This window comes from Manis javanica, chromosome 7 (assembly GCF_040802235.1).
Source record: "Manis javanica isolate MJ-LG chromosome 7, MJ_LKY, whole genome shotgun sequence".
Taxonomy (NCBI): domain Eukaryota; kingdom Metazoa; phylum Chordata; class Mammalia; order Pholidota; family Manidae; genus Manis; species Manis javanica.
The window spans coordinates 65,766,105-65,786,640 of NC_133162.1; the positions used below are offsets into that span (position 1 = coordinate 65,766,105).

The 20,536-nt window shown below is 36.8% G+C and overlaps 1 protein-coding gene across 8 annotated transcripts in view; it reads right to left on the reverse strand.

The window, feature by feature from the left end:
• The window catches only part of RNLS (renalase, FAD dependent amine oxidase), a 296,831-nt gene that overhangs the window by 275,416 nt on the left and 879 nt on the right, over positions 1-20,536 (reverse strand). For all 8 annotated transcript variants that reach the window (XR_012133248.1, XR_005057122.2, XR_012133249.1 and 5 more), the window contains exons 2-4: positions 20,355-20,460; positions 19,788-19,930; positions 4,076-4,234 (exon numbers count right to left, since the gene is read on the reverse strand). Coding sequence is in view for 4 of the 8 variants with exons in the window: in XM_037002828.2 (XP_036858723.1) it covers positions 4,076-4,234; positions 19,788-19,930; positions 20,355-20,460 (408 nt within the window). In the remaining 4 variants the exon portion in view is untranslated. The remainder of the gene's footprint in view (positions 1-4,075; positions 4,235-19,787; positions 19,931-20,354; positions 20,461-20,536) is intronic.

The window sequence follows — 20,536 nt, forward strand, 5'->3', positions numbered from 1 at the left end:
TAATGGGATGGTCTAAGATGGAAGTACCCACTACAGAGTCATGGATAACAGTGATCAAGAGTATGGGCACTGGGGTCACACTACTAAGGTTCATATTTCAGCATCACCAACAAGAATGGAAGTAAAAGTAATAATGCCTTAGGATTGTTGTGAGGATTGAGATTATATTTGTAATATTAATATATAGAGAAATAGCACAGTTATGGAACTAGAAGGTGAATCAAGAATCATAAGAGATTCACTGTATGGTTGAAAAAGCTTCCTTGTTCTCCCTACTGGGAGAATGTAATGTAATACGTAATTGACCAAAAAAAAAAGGAGTTCTTCTATAAAAAACAAAATAGGGAAACGAAGAGTTGGAGAGGGGAAAATCCAGACATGCTATAAAAGAATGGTATTCATGTTGATCTTAAAGGCTAGACATGATTTAGAAAGAGAGACAGATGAAGAGAAAAGCACAGAGAAAGTCAAAGACACCGAGCTGCTGATAGGTGGTGAAAATGAGACCTGTAGCCCAGTCCTAGTTCCGCCTTTAATTAGCTAGCAACTTCTTGGTAAATTGGCTAATCCAGGGCTTAAAATTATTTTCCTGTGATATTATGGTGTTTTGAATTATATTATAGTTATGCTTTAATACATAGTCTATATTTTGATATTCTTCAGTCCTCTATTAAAAAATTCTGAGGGGAACTACAATATACACAAGATCCACTAGATGGCAATATATGGCTTTGTAAATGGATGCCTTTTCATAGAAACTGAGGCTACCTAACAATCAACCAAGAGCGTCTTTAAGGTTCTCCAGGAAAGAGAGAGAAGACATTAACTAATTTCTCATACTGAGGCCATTATTGATGTTTGCAACATAAAGAGAAAGCATATGTTTTTAGTCCCTTTGTTTTGGACCCACAGATATTATAGGGCTGTTTGGACATTTCATTTTAACCTTTTACTGCCTGGGTGGGTTATTTCATAACAAAGTAAACACAGAATTATTTGCATAGAGTCCAATTCTGAATTGAGTCCATACAACACCCCAAATACTCTTACCCTTAGTCAATTGTACCAAGTCAATTATTCTTAAACTTTTTCATTGTAAAGTGCCACCATACTCTTTCACTAAAAAAGAAAAGGAAAAAAGATTTATTTCCTTTTCAGCATATACATTTTTTAAATGGTGTTACCATTATCATTTTTTATAGTAAGAGTAAAATATCCTTACTTTTAAAGTTATGCTACTCAAAAAACTGTAAAGAAGAAAATGAAAATAATCCTCAAGTAATAACAATGTTAATATGTTTCAGACAAACTAGTTTTGGTAGATGGAAAAGACAGATGCATCTTTTTTTATGTTAAAAATATTCTTAAAGCTTTCCATGTTAATAAATACATTATTATATTAATGATCAGTAGCATTCAGTCATTTACAGGTAAATATTTACACGATTTATCCAGATAATGTTCTGAGGCAACATACTTGAGCTGAAATATCTGGCCTTCCCCAACAACACTATTTTTCACCAAACTGACAGAATTGGTCCCATTTAAAGATGATACCTATCAGAGAGGGCCCTACGCAGAAAAAAGGAAAAAGACAACAGAATATATCAGAACCTAACAAATGAGCTAATGAAAAATACATATCAGAAAAACTTGCCAGAAGTGGATTAGTCTAACAAATATCAGGCAACAACCTGAAAACAGTGAAGGAATATATGACCTCTCTGAAGGTCGTATGTTGTCAGAAACAACATCTCATGGAAGGGCACAAAGGAACACTTTTGAAAACTACATGGGTGACGTGGAAAAAAGGCCAGAAAAAGAAAGTACAAAGTAATGCAAAGACCTGAGTTGAAGGTGAGTTGAGACAAAATGGCAGATATGGGAGGGAGATACTTTGCATTTTTTAGACACTCTGAAATCATAGTAAATGAAACAGAAATAAACTGTCAAGTATTAGAAGGAAGCTTGACTGAAAATAAGGAAAAAGCTGAATTTTTAAGTAAAAAAATGGACATGTCCCAGGAAAACTGATATAAACTATTAACAAAAAGATATATCTTTATGAAATTAATGGATTTGAACAAATACAAAAGAGGTACCACTGAAATAAAGCATCTCCGACAGGCTAAAAGTAAAAAGGATGTACCAGACAAATAAAAATAAAATCTAAAAATGAGCATCTCATTTATCAAAGTTGATTTGAAAAGCAAAACAAAATTAGAATAATAATAGAGTACCTTAACAGTTAAAGGGTATAATTGCAAAGAAGATATAATATTAATCAAATAACATGGTATCAAAAATGATAAAGCAAAAATTGCCCCAAAAAACAGGAAAGATGGAAAGAAAGACAATTAATAATAGGAGAATTAAGTTATCTCTCAGAACAACACAGTTCAAGTATTCAAAAACAAATAAGGATATAGATCTAAATAAAATTAGTAATTAGCAGTCTCTTAAACATCTTAGGAGTCAGTCCATATGGTATTGTGTTGTATATACCACTAATATAAACACTGAGAAATGCTTTCAGAATGAAATGTTGAAGGATCTCTCATCACATACAAGACTATGTAGCTTTTGAAAATTGGAATATGCAATTTACAGCACAACAGAATACACTGAACAATAACTGTGGTTTTAAATGTTATAGTATATTATTTAACAGTCTCAAAATCAATCCAATTATTAGAGACTCCATGGCAATAAATTATCCTACTTTGACAACAGACTAGATGCAGACTCCTGAAAGAGATCTTTGAAATTAGTTTTCTCCTTTTCTATAGCTATCTAATAAATATTCCAATCCCTTCTCTATTATTGCACACTGTAGTATAAAAAAAGCTGTATTGTTAGTGCATGGTAGAACTGATATTCAAGGAAAAACAAATTGCTTTCAAGATGTGATAAGCAACTCTATTCTTTCTCAGAGAACAATTTCTATTACAGTTCTAAATCTAAAGTCTATGAACCATCTTTATTACCAGTGTTATTTCTAATAATGGCATAAGCAGCCATTTCTCAATCAAATCCAATATCAACATTTGTGTTGGAACAGTCAAAAGCTCCAAGCATCTCAATATCCACCACCATCCCACATCCCCTAAGCCTTAGCCATCCTCGCCAGGCTCTGCTTTGTTATAGCTTATGGGTTTCAAGGCAAGTGAGGGATCTTCTAAAGGTCAATGACTCTGATGTATCAGACTCAGTCTGTCTCCTGATAAACGACAGGAGGAAAGTCAGTGAAACCTGACATAGGTAGAGGCAAAGCAGAGCCATAGGAAAGCTTTTCTTAAGACTCCAGGTAACAGGGAAACCTGTAGATTTCAGATACAGAAAGTAGATTATTGTTTGCTTAGGGTTAGGAATAGGGAGGGGAATGGAGAGATGAAGGCCATAACTTTAGGATATGGGGTTTCTTTTTGGTATGATAAAAATGTGCCCAAATTGACTGTGGTAATGATTGCATATATTGGTGAATATACTAAATACCACTGATGTGTACATGTTAAATGGATGAATTGTATAGTATGTGAGATACATATACATATACATGTAGTGAGATACATATACATGTAAAATGGATGGATTGTATAGTATGTGAGATACATATATACATTTTTTTTCTTTTTTTTTAAAGGAGGGAGAAGTCAGGTAAAAGGTGAGACCTAAGTCCCAAGCAGAGAAAAATGTAAGACTTATACTCAAGAGCAATCCAAGATAAGGTTTCCCAGTAGTTCACATAACCAATTTAAATTATTATTCTTTCCTCCAGGATGGTCACAAAAAGACTACTCTTCTTTTAGGCTAAAATACTGTATATCTGTCAAAAACATTTACTTTTTAAAGGCAAGGGCAATAAGTGAAATGTTCAACTGTTAAATGGTCAAAAAAAATCTTTAGGTTTCAGTTTGACATAGATTAATATCATGAACCAAATCATAGTATCAGTTTTTAAAACATGCAAATCAATAGAATCCACAATATACCCTTTGCTTAGAGAGTCAAACTGAATTCCTGTTCTTCAAAGAAATCCCATTCCCTGAGGTAAACAGCACAGGCTGAGACTCACCATTCACGATGTCACCTTGAAGCCGGAGAATTTGAGGAACTGGCATCGTGAGGACAACAATATCAAAGTGCTCAGGGGAGCCTGTTTCCTTGGAGACTTCCCACTTGTCATTTCTCAGGTTGATTTGGGTCACACATCGTCTGAAACAGACATCAGCACCTGTTCCAAAAGCAAAATCAAGTTCATATAATCGGGGTTGTCCATTTGCATGAGGGGGAAGAGAAGAGTCACAAAGTGGGTCCACTCAGGTGAATAAAACAGTGAAGTTCGTCTTCTGCAACCCCGGGGGGTTCACTTTCTTTACTTTCTTTCTTGTTTACTGGGAATTCCTGTCCTTCTGTCATCCTTTGACCTCCCTATCAATACCTGTTCTGGGGAAAAAATGACTACTACTATAATTAATACTAATAGGAATCATACTGCCTTTAATTAAGTGTTTACTATGTGCCAAGACTATGAAAAGCACTTAATATACATTATACCAATTAATTTCACAGACTCAGAAATGCAATGATTTAAAACTACATCCATGTAGCACTAAAGCTCATTATCTTTGTAGGGCAAGTATTCATTTTAGTCAAGGTATTAACGATTCTCTCTCATAATAGAAATAAGAGCAATATTCCCTATTAAAGGAATTAATATTCCCTGTTAAACTTGAAAAAGGTCTCTATAAGAGAAATCCAAGTCCTTACTTCTATTAAGAAATTACCTTTATTAAGAAAAATCAGAATTGAGAGAAATAAAATCTAAACCATCATCTCACCACATTTTTCTTCTTTGCACTTATCCCAAAAGTATTTTAATAATTGATTAGTTACTTGATTCACATTTTATTTCCTTTTCATCTGTAAATTCCACAGCCAGGAATTATAACTTTCTTGTTTTTATGTATAGTAATATAGCATACATAATATAGTACTCGGCACATACTTAGTGTTTGTTTAAGAGAATGGATTCTGAATCATAAACTGAAAGATAACATATAATTGGATCATTACCTCTCCTTGGTACATTAGCATTTACCTCACATTGCAATTTTCAGAAAACTTTGATTTAAAAACAAATCCTCTTTTATACAGCCTCAGGATTGGAAATGAAAAAGGAGCAAGAAAAAAGCACACTGAAAAAATGTTCCATGTTATCTGGGACAACTTATGTTCCTGGCCGCTGAAAATTTAGCCTAAGTCCAAACTTGGCCATGAAGCTTCCTTTCTGTGTAGTTACTCCAGCTCAATGTGATCCTTCTCATCTATGATGCCCTTCAACCATCATTGCCTTTACCTCTCACTCTGACATTCATCCACAGTATCTGCATGTTTTAGGTAGCTATATCTATCCAAAAATACCCCTGGCTCCTCCATGTGAGGTCTCCAAGGCTCCTATGCCTTTACATCTCTCACTGTCCCTTGAATAATGCTACGACATAGTAAGTACTTCCTAAAACTTGTTTGTAGGAAATTATAAATCAAATGCAAGTGCATTAGAAAGAACATGGTGCTAACTAGGTCCAGGGATCAATCACTTGGAGCCAATTAGCACGCATATGTTCAAAGAATAGAGCAAGGGCTTGTAAAAGCAATCCGACTTGCCTGGAGTGTTCTCTGAGGCCGCTGTTTGGGGAAGATGCAAATAATTAGCGCTTTCAGCTCACACCCACCATCTCCTTTACTCCAACCAGGACAGCTCCACTTCACTCTGTTCTAATTTTTTAGGATGTCTCACCCCTGACCAAGTCACTGCTCCTGCCTCACCCTAGTCCTGGCCCTCACCTGGATCTCAACTAAGTCAACTGACTTTACATATTTTATTCCATTATGTCTTCACATAATATTCCCTTTAAAAAGGGCATTACATTGTTGTTGGTGGTGAGCAGGTATGTCTGTTTAAGGGAACTGAAGTCCATTGACCTGAAAATTCTCCATATCCAGAGAAGCGTCTTAGACATGTATCCCCAGCGGTCCCAAAATGTTCTGCAAGGTGTATACAGTGGCTCTCTAAGTGTGGACCTCAGGCCAGCAGCATGAGCAGCAACTTGGGACTTGTGAGAAATGCCCTCTCAGGCTCTAAGCCAGACGTACTGAATCAGAAGCTTTGGGGTTCAGGCCCAGCAATGAGTATTTAATAAGCCCCGTCAGGCTTGTTACAATGCACACTACAATGTGAAAACCACGGTGGTAGGTAGATAAACCCAAATCTAACATCACAGCTATCAAAACCACCCAAAAAGTGGTCTTTGTCATGAGTCGAGGCAATGGTATTGCAGTGCTTACTAACAAGGAACTTTTCCTATCCAGCTGCTAGGAGTGACATTTCTGGGAAAGTGGCATTTCCTTGTGAAGGTAAGTAATGACTTTCAAAAGGACCACATGTTAAAATCTATAGGCTCTGGAAAGTCATTTTAAAACAGAGACCTACAGAGGGGAGCCAAGATGGCGGAGTGAGTAGAGCAGCGGAAATCGCTCCTAAAACCACATATATTTATGAAAATGTAACAGAGACAACTCTTTCTAGAATAGAGACCAGAGGACACAGGACAACATCCAGACCACATCCACACCTGTGAGAACGCAGTGCCTCGCAAAGGGGGTAAGATACAAGCCCCGGCCTGGCGGGACCCGAGCACCCCTCCCCCCAGCTGCTGGCGGGAGGAGAGGAGTCGGAGCGGGGAGGGAGGGGGAGGCCAGGGCTGCTAAACACCTGGCCCCAGACATCAGCACCAGAGCACAGACACAGTGCATGTGTGTGGTCCTGGATACTAGGGAAACAGGACAGCAAGACCTGTGAGCAGGTCCCTGAGGCCGGTGCCGGGAGACAAAGAAAAGCGAGTCGCTTTTTTTTTTTTTTTTTTTTTTTTTGCGAATGCTTTTTGGAAGTCTTAAAGGGACAGGGACCTCAAAACCGGATGGAAGCATCCCAGGACACATACTCCGGCAGCAGGGAATCTGGGGATCTCTGGGCACTCTAACCCCCCGGGCAGCAGAGAGCACAGAGGCCCCTCACGGAGATAAATAGCCTCCTGGCCGCTCCCCGTCCAAGCAGCTCCACCATTTTGGAGCACGAGCCGGAGAAAGGCCACGCCCACTGCAACAGCGGAGATAAACTCCATAGCATCCGGGCAGGAATCAGAAGCCCTGTCTGTGCGCAGCAGCCGAGCACAAGACACTAGAGGTCGCTGTTCTCCCAGGAGAGGAAGGCCACAAACCAACAAGAAGGGAAGTTCTTCCAGCTGTTACTTGTCCCAGCTCTGCAAACTATTTCTATCACAATGAAAAGGCAAAATGACAGGCAAACCAAGATCACAGAGACAACACAAAAGAAGGAGACAGACCTAACCAGTCTTCCTGAAAAAGAATTCAAAATAAAAATCATAAACATGCTGACGGAGATGCAGAGAAATATACAAGAGCTAAGGGATGAAGTCTGAAGGGAGATCACAGATGCCTGGAAAGACATTACAGAAATGAAACAAAATCTGGAAGGATTTATGAGCAGAATGGATAAGATGCAAGAGGTCATTGATGGAATAGAAACCAGAGAACAAGAACGCATAAAAGCTGACATAGAGAGAGATAAAAGGATCTCCAGGAATGAAACAATATAAAGAGAACTGTGTGACCAATCCAAAAGGAACAATATCCGTATTATAGGGGTACTAGAAGAAAAAGAGAGAGAAAAAGGGATAGAAAGTGTCTTTGAAGAAATAATTGCTGAAAACTTCCCCAAACTGGGGGAGAAAATAATCGAACAGACCACAGAAATACACAGAACTCCCAAAAGAAAGGACCCAAGGAGGACAACACCAACACACATAATAATTAGAATGGCAAAGATCAAGGACAAGGAAAGAGTTTTAAAGGCAGCTAGAGAGAAAAAGGTCACCTACAAAGGAAAACCCATCAGGCTATCATCAGACTTCTTGACAGAAACCTTACAGGCCAGAAGAGAATGGCATGATATATTTAATGCAATGAAACAGAAGGGCCTTGAACCAAGGATACTGAACCCAGCACGAATATCATTTAAATATGATGGAGGGATTAAACAATTCCCAGACAAGCAAAAGTTGAGGAAATTTGCCTCCCACAAACCACCTCCACAGGGCATCTTACAGGGACTGCTCTAGATGGGAGCACTCCTAAAAAGAGCACAGAACAAAACACCCAACATATGAAGAATGGAGGAAGAGGAATAAGAAGGGAGAGAAGAAAAGAATCTCCAGACAGTGTATATAACAGCTCAATAAGCGAGCTAAGTTAGGCAGCAAGAGACTAAAGAGGCTAACCTTGAACCTTTGGTAACCATGAATTTAAAGCCTGCAATGGCAATAAGTACATATCTCTCAATAGTCACCCTAAATGTAAATGGACTTAAGGCACCAATCAAAAGACACAGAGTAATAGAATGGAAAAAAAAGCAAGACCCATTTAAATGCTGCTTACAAGAAACTCACCTCAAACCCAAAGACATGCACAGACTAAAAGTCAAGGGATGGAAAAACATATTTAAGGCAAACAACAGCGAGAAGAAAGGAGTGGTTGCAGTACTAATATCAGACAAAATAGACTTCAAAACAAAGAAAGTAACAAGAGATAAAGAAGGACACTACATAATGATAAAGGGCTCAGTCCAACAAGAGGATATAACCATTCTAAATATATATGAACCCAACACAGGAGCACCAGCATATGTGAAACAACTACTAACAGAACTAAAGGGGGAAATAGACTGCAATGCATTCATTTTAGGAGACTTCAACACGCCACTCACCCCAAAGGATAGATCCACCAGGCATAAAATCAGTAAGGACACGGAGGCACTGAACAGCACACTAGAAGATAGACCTAATAGACATCGATAGAACTCTACATCCAAAAACAACACGATATACACTCTTCTCAAGTGCACATGGAACATTCTCCAGAATAGACCACATACTAGCTCACAAAAAGAGCCTCAGTAAATTCCAAAATATTGAAATTCTACCAACCAACTTTTCAGACCACAAAGGTATAAAACTAGAAGTAAATTCTACAAAGAAAACAAAAAAGCTCACAACACATGTAGGCTTAACAACATACTCCTAAATAATCAATGGATCAACGAACAAATTAAAATAGAGATCAAGGAATATATGGAAACAAATAACAACAACACAAAGCCCCAACTCCTGTGGGATGCAGCAAAAGCAGTCTTAAGAGGAAAGTATATAGTGATCCAGGCATACTTGAAGAGGGAAGAACAATCCCAAATGAATAGTCTAACATCACAATTATCGAACCTGGAAAAAGAAGATCAAATGAGGCCTAAAGTCAGCAGAAGGAGGGACATAATAAAGATCAGAGAAGAAATAAACAAAATTGAGAAGAATAAAACAATAGCAAAAATCAATGAAACCAAGAGCTGGTTCTTTGAGAAAATAAACAAAATAGATAAGCCTCTAGTCAAACTTATTAAGAGAAAAAGAGAAACAACACAAATCAACAGAATCAGAAATGAGAACGGAAAAGTCACAACAGACTTATTAAAGACTACTATGACAACCTATATGCCAACAACCTGGAAAACCTAGAAGAAATGGACAGCTCCTAGAAAAATACAACCTCCCAAGACTGACCAAGGAAGAAACACAAAAGTTAAACAAACCAATTACGAGCAAAGAAATTGAAACGGTAATAAAAAAAACTACCCAAGAACAAAACCCCCAGGCCGGACGGACTTACCTCGGAATTTTATCAGACCCACAGAGAAGACATAATGCCCACTCTCCTTAAAGTTTTCCAAAAGATAGAAGAGGAAGGAATACTCCCAAAACTCATTCTATGAAGCTAACATCACCCTAGTACCAAAACCAGGCAAAGACGCCACCAAAAAAAGAAAATTACAGACAATATCCCTGATGAATGTAAATGCAAAAATACTCAATAAAATATTAGTAAACCCAATTCAAAAATATATCAAAAGTATCATACACAATGACCAAGTGGGATTCATCCCAGGGATGCAAGGATGGTACAACATTTGAAAATCCATCAACATCATCCACCACATCAACTAAAAGAAAGACAAAAACCACATGATCATCTCCATAGATGCTGAAAAAGCATTTGACAAAATTCAACATCCATTCATGATAAAAACTCTCAGCAAAATGGGTATAGAGGCCAAGTACCTCAACATAATAAAGGCCATATATGATAAACCCACAGCCAACATTATACTGAAAAGCAAGAAGCTGAAAGCTTTTCCTCTGAGATCGGGAACAAGACAGGGATGCCCACTCTCCCCACTGTTATTTAACATAGTACTGGAAGTCCTAGCCATGGTAATCAGATGAAACAAAGAAATACAAGGAATCCAGACTGGTAAAGAAGAAGTTAAACTGTCACTATTTGCAGATGACATGATATTGTACATAAAAAACCCTAAAGACTCCACTCCAAAACTACTAGAACTGATACTGGAATACAGCAAAGTTGCAGGATACAAAATTAACACACAGAAATTTGTGGCTTTCCTATACACTAACAATGAGCCAATAGAAAGAGAAATCGGGAAAACAATTCCACTCACAATAGCATCAAAAAGAATAAAATACCTAGGAATAAACCTAACCAAAGAAGTGAAAGACCTCTACCCTGAAAACTACAAGTCACTCTTCAGAGAAATTAAAGGGGACACTAACAAATGGAAACTCATCCCATGCTCGTGGATAGGAAGAATTAATATCATCAAAATGGCCATCCTGCCCAAAGCAATATACAGATTTGATGCAATCCCTCTCAAATTACCAGCAACATTCTTCAATGAACTGGAACAAATAGTTCAAAAATTCATATGGAAACACCAAAGACCCTGAATAGCCAAAGCAATCCTGAGAAAGAAGAATAAAGTAGGGGGGATCTCACTCTCCAACTTCAAGCTCTACTACAAAGCCATAGTAATGAAGACAATTTGGTACTGGCACAAGAACAGAGCCACAGACCAGTGGAACAGATTAGAGACTCCAGACATTAACCCAAACATATATGGTCAATTAATATTTGATAAAGGAGCCATGGACATACAATGGCGAAATGACAGTCTCTTCAACAGATGGTGCTGGGAAAACAGGACAGCTACCGGTAGGAGAATGAAACTGGACCATTGTCTAACCCCATATACAAAAGTAAACTCAAAATGGATCAAAGACCTGAATGTAAGTCATGAAACCATTAAACTCTTGGAAAAAAACATAGGCAAAAACCTCTTAGACATAAACATGAGTGACCTCTTCTTGAACTTATCTCCGCGGGCAAGGAAAACAACAGCAAAAATGAACAAGTGGGACTATATTAAGCTGAAAAGCTTCTGTACAGCAAAAGACACTATCAATAGAACAAAAAGGTATCCTACAGTATGGGAGAATATATTCATAAATGACAGATCCGGTAAAGGATTGACATCCAAAATACATAAAGAGCTCATGCACCTCAACAAACAAAAAGTGAAGAATCCAATTAAAAAATGGGCACAGGAGGTTAACAGATAGTTCTCCAAAGAAGAAATTTAGATGGCCAACAGACACATGAAAAGATGCTCCACATCGCTAGTCATCAGAGAAATGCAAATTAAAACCACAATGAGATATCACCTCACACCAGTAAGAATCGCCACCATCCAAAAGACAAACACCAACAAATGTTGGCAAGGTTGTGGAGAAAGGGGAACCCTCCTACACTGCTGGTGGGAATGTAAACTAGTTCAACCATTGCGGAAAGCAGTATGGAGGTTCCTCAAAACGCTCAAAATAGACTTACCATTTGACCCAGGAATTCCACTCCTAGGAATTTACCTAAGAATGCAGCACTCAAGTTTGAAAAAGACAGATGCACCCCTATGTTTATCACAGCACTATTTACAATAGTCAAGAATTGGAAGCAACCTAAGTGTCCATCAGTAGATGAATGGATAAAGAAGATGTGGTATATATACACAATGGAATATTACTCAGCCATAAGAAGAAAACAAATCCTACCATTTGCAACAACATGGATGGAGCTAGAGGGTATTATACTCAGTGAAATAAGCCAAGCAGAGAAAGAGAAATACCAAATGATTTCACTCATCTGTGGAGTATAAGAACAAAGGAAAAACTTAAGGAACAAAACAGCAGCAGAATCACAGAACCCAAGAATGGACTAACAGGTACAAAAGGGAAAGGGACTTGGGAGGATGGGTGGGTAGGGAGGGATAAGGGGGGGGAAGAAGAAAGGCGGTATTATGATTAGCATGCATAATGGGGGGAGTGGGAGAAAGGGGATGGCTGTATAACAAAGAGAAGACAAGTAGTGATTCTACAACATTTTGCTATGCTGATGGACAGTGACTGTAAGGGGGTTTGTTGGGGGGACCTGGTATAGGGGAGAGCCTAGTAAACATAATGTTCTTCATGTAGTTGTAGATTAATGATAGCAAAAAAAAACAAAGAAAAGGGGGATTACTTCCTGATAGGTTAAAACTAACTGAAAATCACCGATTAATACATGCTTTAAATATCCTTAATTTTGATCATTTACAGGGTGTCAGATGATCAGCTATGGAAGTACATTTTTCTGATAATATTCCTTTCTCTTAAAAAAAAAAAAAAAAGCTTTGTGTTTATACAGAGGATCAAAGCCTAATTTGGCTACCCAGAAAACGAATTAAGATACGATATGAAGAACTTCCAACATCAACATTCTCTGGAAAAGTCATTCCAGAAGATGATCATCAAAAAACCTCAACAAAGATCCTGGTGCTGTTCCAGTTGTAGCTGCATTCATCCCACCGTTCCTGGACTTGCCATTGGAATGAAGAAGGAGATATCTAAGCTGACCTGTGCATACAGTAAAACAACAAATTTGACTGGATCTATACTGTTGGAACTCAACCAAGAATTAGGAGAAGTGCAAGTTGCAGTGCTCCAAAATCTTGCGACTATAGACTATCTACTGTTAAAAGAACATATGGGATATGAACAGTTTCCAGGAATGTGTTGTTTTAATTTGTCTGATTTTTCTCAAAATATTCAAATTCAGTTAGACAATATCCATCATATCATTGATAAGTTTTCACAAATGCCTAGGGTGCCTAACTGGTTTTCTTGGTTTCACTGGATATGGCTGGTAATTGTAGGTCTGCTTTGGTTATGTAGCTGTATTCCTATTATGTTAATGTGTGCATGCAATTTAATTAGTAATTTAAAACCTATACACACTTATGTTACACTACAAGAAGATATGTCAAAGAAATAATCAATCTTCCCATGTTTTCTTCTATCTGCTACTTCTATAGCTTCTCTTCTTTCTTCATAATTACAACCCCTAAGTAGAACTCGTGCCTCATATTGAAATTACCGAGTATCAATTCTTCCAAGTGGTAAAGATACCTCAAGACAAATGCTGGGGATAGAAGCCACAGGGCATAAATCTACAAAAAAGTGAAAAGCTAACCTTTTCAGACAATATTGCTTCTCTCTCACTTGCCAAATTTACATTTCCCTGTATGGCTCCGGAAGATGACTGGTTAGCCAGAGACAGGTAAGATTCCTCAAGGGAGGAACAACCTAAGACAGGCACAGTCGCAGAGGGGCCATCAGGTGAGAAATTGGGGATCAACAAAGGTAAGGCTTAGAACCTCACCCTCCCTGTTTTGAGAGAAATCTGCTGCATCTGTGGGTGTTTTGTTGCCCTTTTCTAGCTCGGATTAATACTTAGTCTATAGGCATACACCTGATAATCTACATTTGCCCTCTTACAGCACTAAACTATGTTTTCTACCTTTTTCTTGCATCTACCTACCACTTCAGCATTTTATTAAAAAAAATAATAATAATAATAAGGGAGAAATGTGGGATTCACGTATAAATCAAGTATAAAAATCAAATGAATAATCATAATTGACCTGATTGTTTATAGTTCATGATGCATGATCAAAACCAAAAGTTTCTGTGATGACTGTCCTTGCACTGTTCACCATGTAAGAACTTATTCACTATGTAAGAACTTGTTCACCATGTAAGAACTTGTTCGTTATGCTCAGAAGATTGGAGACTGTTGAGATTTAGGCTTGGGGTCGATTAATGATTGTGCATTGAGTCCCCTATACAGAATTTTATTGTTTTTAACAACCATATGATCAATAAATATGAGAGATGCCCTCTCAAAAAAAAAAAAAAACAGAGACCTACATAAAATCTCTCAAGAGTCACTTCTGAGCTTAGTAAATCTGGCCATGTCCCTCTCTCTTTTGTATACTATGTGTTTATGGCTCCCTACTGCACTGAGATGAAGAATAAAATCTTTAACACTGTTTACAGAGCCCCTGCCTCACTCTTGAACTTCATCTCCTACCACTTTCTCCCTCATTCGCTGCTCTCCAGCTACAAGGACCTTTAATTCCTTGAATGCATCAACTCCCTCCTACTTTAGAACAGTTCCAATCCAATGTACCCACTGCATACAATTCTCATCATCATTTATCTATCGGCCTAGTTCACTCTTGCTTACTTTTCGGGCACCAGTGAAAACAATAGTTCTGCAAAGATGCTTTCCCTGACACACAGTCTCCCACTTTCCTCTGAAACTCACATTAGGTTAGGTCTTATTATATGCTCTCTCAAAGTTCTCATTCTTTCTTCTTAGCATTTATTATGCACCGTGTGTGTGTGTGTGTGTGTGTGTGTGTGTGTGTGTGTGTGTGTGTGATTAATTGAATGTCTTCCCCCCTCCCTGCCCTCAGTACTCTTTATATTACCAAAGGCAGGGGCCATGTCTCTTACACATCACTGTTTCCCTAGCACATAATATTTAATAAGAACTTAAAAATCTGCAAAATAGCTATAAAGATATCAGAACAGTGTGTTTCTGTTACACACTTATTCAATTTATCCTTGCCTTTCTCCATTTTAGAGAGAAAATACAAATTCATTTTCCTCCCATAATTCCCTTCAAACAGGTTTTAGGGAGCAGCAGTTCAGAACTGTGGAGGTAGAACAGGAAGAGATGTGAACAAGGTCTAACTAAATGCATTGCCTAAAATAAACAGAAGATGCTTAACCAAGACTCACAGGCTATCCGCTAGCTTCTCTTATGGATGAGGACCATGATTACCTGCCTGGGAGAAATTTTAAGGCAGAACTGCCCAGGCTCACTTCCCCTACACCAATTTTATAAAGAAAATAAACACAAAAGTAAAAAGGTTTAATCTGCAAATTAAACCATCTTTTCTAATGAAAAGATCCTGTCAATTTTGACAAGTTACATTGCACATGTTGACTTCCCAGATTGTCCCTTTTAGAGTAGACAACAAAATGAAAACAAAAGAAAGCAGCAATAGTTCTTCCTATTGGCAGGCAGGCCAAACCAAAAAAAATAATAAAACAAAAAATGTTACCACCCTGACCTGGAAGCTAAATTCATCCTCTTATGAATGGCTTGGTAATACAGGTCTTACTCAAGAGCAAAAGGACTTCGTTCATCACTTCACAAATGTCATTAGGAAGGAACCATGACGTGAGTGCTCTCCCTGGATGCATAAAGAAAGAAAATGACTTAATTCCTTCCTAGGCCCTTCCCCTGGTGATGAGAGAGGGAGAGTACAAAAGGCACCATGGGACTTTTCTTGTGAGCCATGTGTCCACTGACCTGTGCACCAGGGTGGGAGGGGAGTAGTCTTCCCTATTGTAGAGGAAAGGTCAGGAAGGAAACAGAAAGCCCTACAAAATAAATGTTAAATCAGAGAGTATAAGCACCCCTCATTGCCTTACATGCGCTAGTTAATAGAAGACAGCTGGGTCAGCTGGAATGGCATACTGGTTAGTCACTTACTAGCTAAGCCACCCTAGGCAAAGTACTTAACATTTTTCTCATTAGTAAATGGCATAAGGATAACTATCTTGAACAATTGTGAGAATTAGAAATGACATCTGTAAAAGTGCCTAACATAGTGTCAGATAGGTAGCACTTAGTAAATGACAGAGGAGCTTTTGTTATTTTGAATTTATCCTATCTCAACAACAATGAAAACCAAAAATATAAAACAACAGGAAATCACATTTTACTCATTAAAGGAAAAAATTGTATTAATGAGGAAGGCAGGCAGTTGGTAAAACTGATGTCAATAAACATAGTTTTCTCTCTAATATGTTTAATGGGAATATATCAGAATAGGAATAGAATAGAATATCAAGAAGCACACATCTATTTCACAACTTGTTCTTGTTCTAATTATATATTGCCTATAGAGATTTGAACCTGTTCCAAAGTATACCTGATTAGACATCATATGTAGATAGTTTCCCTGGATTTTGGTCCCTATCTAAATGACTATTGGTTGGTTCATCAGATTATGGGGTTGCAAGTTCAGTTGATTCCAAAACAGAGAGTATTTTTGGAATGACTTGCCCATTTGGGTTCTTAGGCACTAGGGACATAAAAAGGTCAGCTTCATTCAAGTAGTTCATTATTTAAACCAACATTTATCAAGTGATTACTATGTACTTGGCCTGTTATTTGCTTGGCTCGACAAGTGCATTATACCCTTTATTCCTCACAACACTTTATAAGAGGTATTGTTATTACTGTCATTTTTCAATGAAAGAACTAGGATATAGATTTTAAACCTTTCTTAATATTACATAGCCAGGAAGCAGTGGCAGAACGTTAATCTGACTCCAGGTCATGCTGATTCCAAGAACTCTCAACTTACATTGTGGGAATGCTAAATACTTCTGTGGGCCATTTAGAGGCTATTTTAAAGAAGCTTAAAGGGTGTTTAAAGGGATATAATTGTAAAGTTAAAAATGGTATACACAGGGTCTACAGATCCTATAGTAATAGATCTGGGTAGAGGTAGGAAAGGGCTCTTGAAACATTACAAAGAGAATATTAAAGTAAAGAAAAAGTTTAAATACACTCAAATTATGTATACCTTTAACTGAATTATATAAAAATTCATTTTCTTAAGTAAAGCACAAAGTATATCAGAAAATAGGCTTATTTATTTATATAAGGACTTTTATCCTGCTATTTTCCTGTGTTTTCCAAATTTTCTACTAGTAGTATGTAATTCTCTTAAAAGTTACTTTTTGAAATAAACAGCATTTTACATAATATGAAATTTACAGATGTAATTGTTCCAAGAGGCTATGCAAATTGAAAATATAAAAGTTTTCACTAAGAATTTGCTAAATTAGAACTGACTGTCATCTAATATACATAAACATATGTATTTTTAAGTTTAGTTATCTACAAACAATACATATATATTAGAAATCTATAACCCTCTACTTACCATGTGCAAGGTACTATTCTGTGTGAGGTACAAATAACAAAACCTCTTTTCCCAAGAGTTTCCAAGGCAAAATTGGAAGATAAAACATAAATTCTCCCAAACACCTAACAAAATAAAGATGTACGTACAATGTATGCAAGGACTGTCCCTCTGCCAGAACATCAGCTATATGAGAGCACAGACGGGCTCTCCTATCACTAGTGCCTAAAATAGTGTCTGACATTAAAAGTACTCAATAAAAGTTAGGAAGAGTGGATGAATTGGTATGTACATGCATGAATAGATAGATACATAAATGAGTAAGTAGTTCAGGATTTCAGTAAGCATGCACATCTAACTTGGGTCATGTGAAAATAATGATAGAAATGTATTTTAAAAAGCTATGTGGTGGCAACATATAAAGCTGATGGTGACATTCTACAAAATATCCAGCAGTGTCAACATCTGTGACAGTTAATTTCATGTGTCAGCTTGACTGGGTCATGGGGTGCCCAGATATTTGGTCAAAATTATTCTGGGTATGTCTGTACAAGTGTTTTGGGTGAGATTAACATTTAAATTGGTAGAGTGAGTAAAGCAGATCTTTCTTCCTAATGCAGGTAGGCCTCATCCAGTTGAAGGCCTGAATAATACAGGATGTCTGACAAATAAACAATTCTTCCTGCCTGAACAGCCTTTGAACTGGACAGCAGTTTTCATCCCTGCCTTCAGATTCAACTGTAACATCCTCTTCTTGGGTCACAAACTTGCAAGCTTTCAGACTAAAACTTGCAAGGCTCTCAGGCTTTTGGAAGGGAATTAAATCATTGGTTTTCCTGGGTCTCCAGCTTACCAACTCGCCTTGCAGATCTTGAGACTTGCCAGCTTCATAATCACATGAGCCAATTCCTTATAATAAATCTCTCTCTCTCTCCATACATATATATGTGTGTGTATATATATCCTATTGGTTGTTTATCTGGAAAATCATGAGTAATACACATCACAGATTGAGTCCTAGATGCAGAAATGATGTAACCCAGAATTGTGTTCTCATGCTAGATATTTAATCTCATTGACCTCTCCCATGTCAGTGATGATGCAAAAATATTTAAAACATCCATTTTTACCAGAGTTAAACTTTGTCTCTTTTAATAGTTTTTATAATAGTTAGTAGCTATAATAATAATTATATTATCATTCTTTATGATAATAATTATATTATCATATCAGGGATTCTTGGGGTTCTCCCTAAGTAACATTTGCTGAAGGAAACCAAAACATCAAATATTCTAGAAAGAGATTATGAAACAAAATAAATTCTCAGCCTATACCTTCCATCAGTGATTCTTCAAGAAGTCTACTTCTGTTAAAAAAAAATCATTTATTATCCAAGATCATTTATCATCTTTTTTTAAAGTATACTTTCAAAACACTCATTAAATATGTAAAGACCAAATGAAACCTAACAGAAAATGAGCAAAGAGTATAAGTAAGAAATTCACAGAAAAAAATTCAAAGGGCTGTTTAGCAAAACAAAGATGCATAAACTCACTCGTAACTAAGTAATGCAAATCAAAACAAAAGATGATACCATTTTAACCTATTATATTGGCAAAAATTTTCAATTTCCATAATATGAAGATGTGCAGATAATCTCATTCACTATTGATTATACAGTCTTTAAGAGAAATAGATGGCACAGCCTAGTTATATGAAAAATGAACATATAGTTTGATACAGCTATGGTATTGTTAGCAATCGGTCCTACAGATATGCTTACAAAAGTATGTCAGGGTCAGACACTGCAGGAATATTGGTGTTAGTAAAATTCAAAACAATCCCACACCTTCCAAACCTAACTATTTACCAAAAAGTTAATAGTTCAATAAATGATGGTACAAATATACCATGAATAGTGGACAGGCACTGCAAAGGACACCCATTGAATTTGCTGATATGAAAACAGACCCAAGATATGATTCAGTCTATGATGATGTATTAGTCAGGATTCTCCAGAGAAATGGAACTAATAGTATATATATATAGATATAGATAAAGATAGATAGGTAGATATACTGATTTATTATGAACATAGATAACACAAGGTATAGAATGGTTATGTAAAAAAATGTACTGTGTGTATATTTAAAAAAATAAATATAAACGTACATGATAGATAAATAGAGACAGCCATGTAGATCAACAGATAGATTCATAAACAGCTTTCTAGAAGCATACATTGGAAACTGTTATTAATGATTCCTTCAGAGGAAGGAAACTAGCTTTGTAGTAATGAATATGAGAACAGCTATTTTATTTTATAACTTTCTTTATAGTATTGATTATTTAATTATGTGTATAACTTTAATTTTTAAATGCTAATTTAAAAAGAAGGCAGAGAAAATCCTATTCCCACCTGATTCTTTCAAGTAATGCTTAGTAATTGAAGAAACTCCTTGAGGTGCCACAAAGTTACAGTCTCCTTCTTTCATCACCATTCCTTCAATAGGAGAGGCCAGAGGCTTCAAAATGCCATGAGTTATCAGTTCATCATAAAAACTGAAATAAGACAATATATATGTAACATAATTATATATACTATAATTAGCTATAAAATATTATATTCTCTTCTGAGAATTCTTAGAGATTATAATCCTAAATAACAACTAGAAATCTTCATATGATCACTCAACATGTTTAGTGTTAATCAAACTTATAATTCAGGTGAAGAACAGACATGTTTTGAGAATCCATAAATCTGATCTTCATAACAACCCCGTGAGTCATATAGTACAGTTTTCCCACTTAGGTCAATAGGTTATTGTTAATACTATCAAGAAAAATAATATAATTATTATTATAGCTACTATTATAATAAAAACTATTACCAGAAACAAAACTTTAACCCTGGTAAAAATGGGTAATTTAAATATTTTTACATGATACAATTAGTAAGTGATTCCAACCCTTTTAACTAACTCACCTTTGGTGTTTTTTGGCATAATGAGGAGTACAGGTGATATATTGTGCACCCAAGTCGACTGTGCTCTGTGGATTGTGAGGGTTGCTGGCGGTAGTCATTCTTCCCCCTTGGGTTAATCCACAGGAAAGTCTCTTAAGTGCATTAGAATCCATCTTTCCCAATTAATGCTATTCACCTCAGGC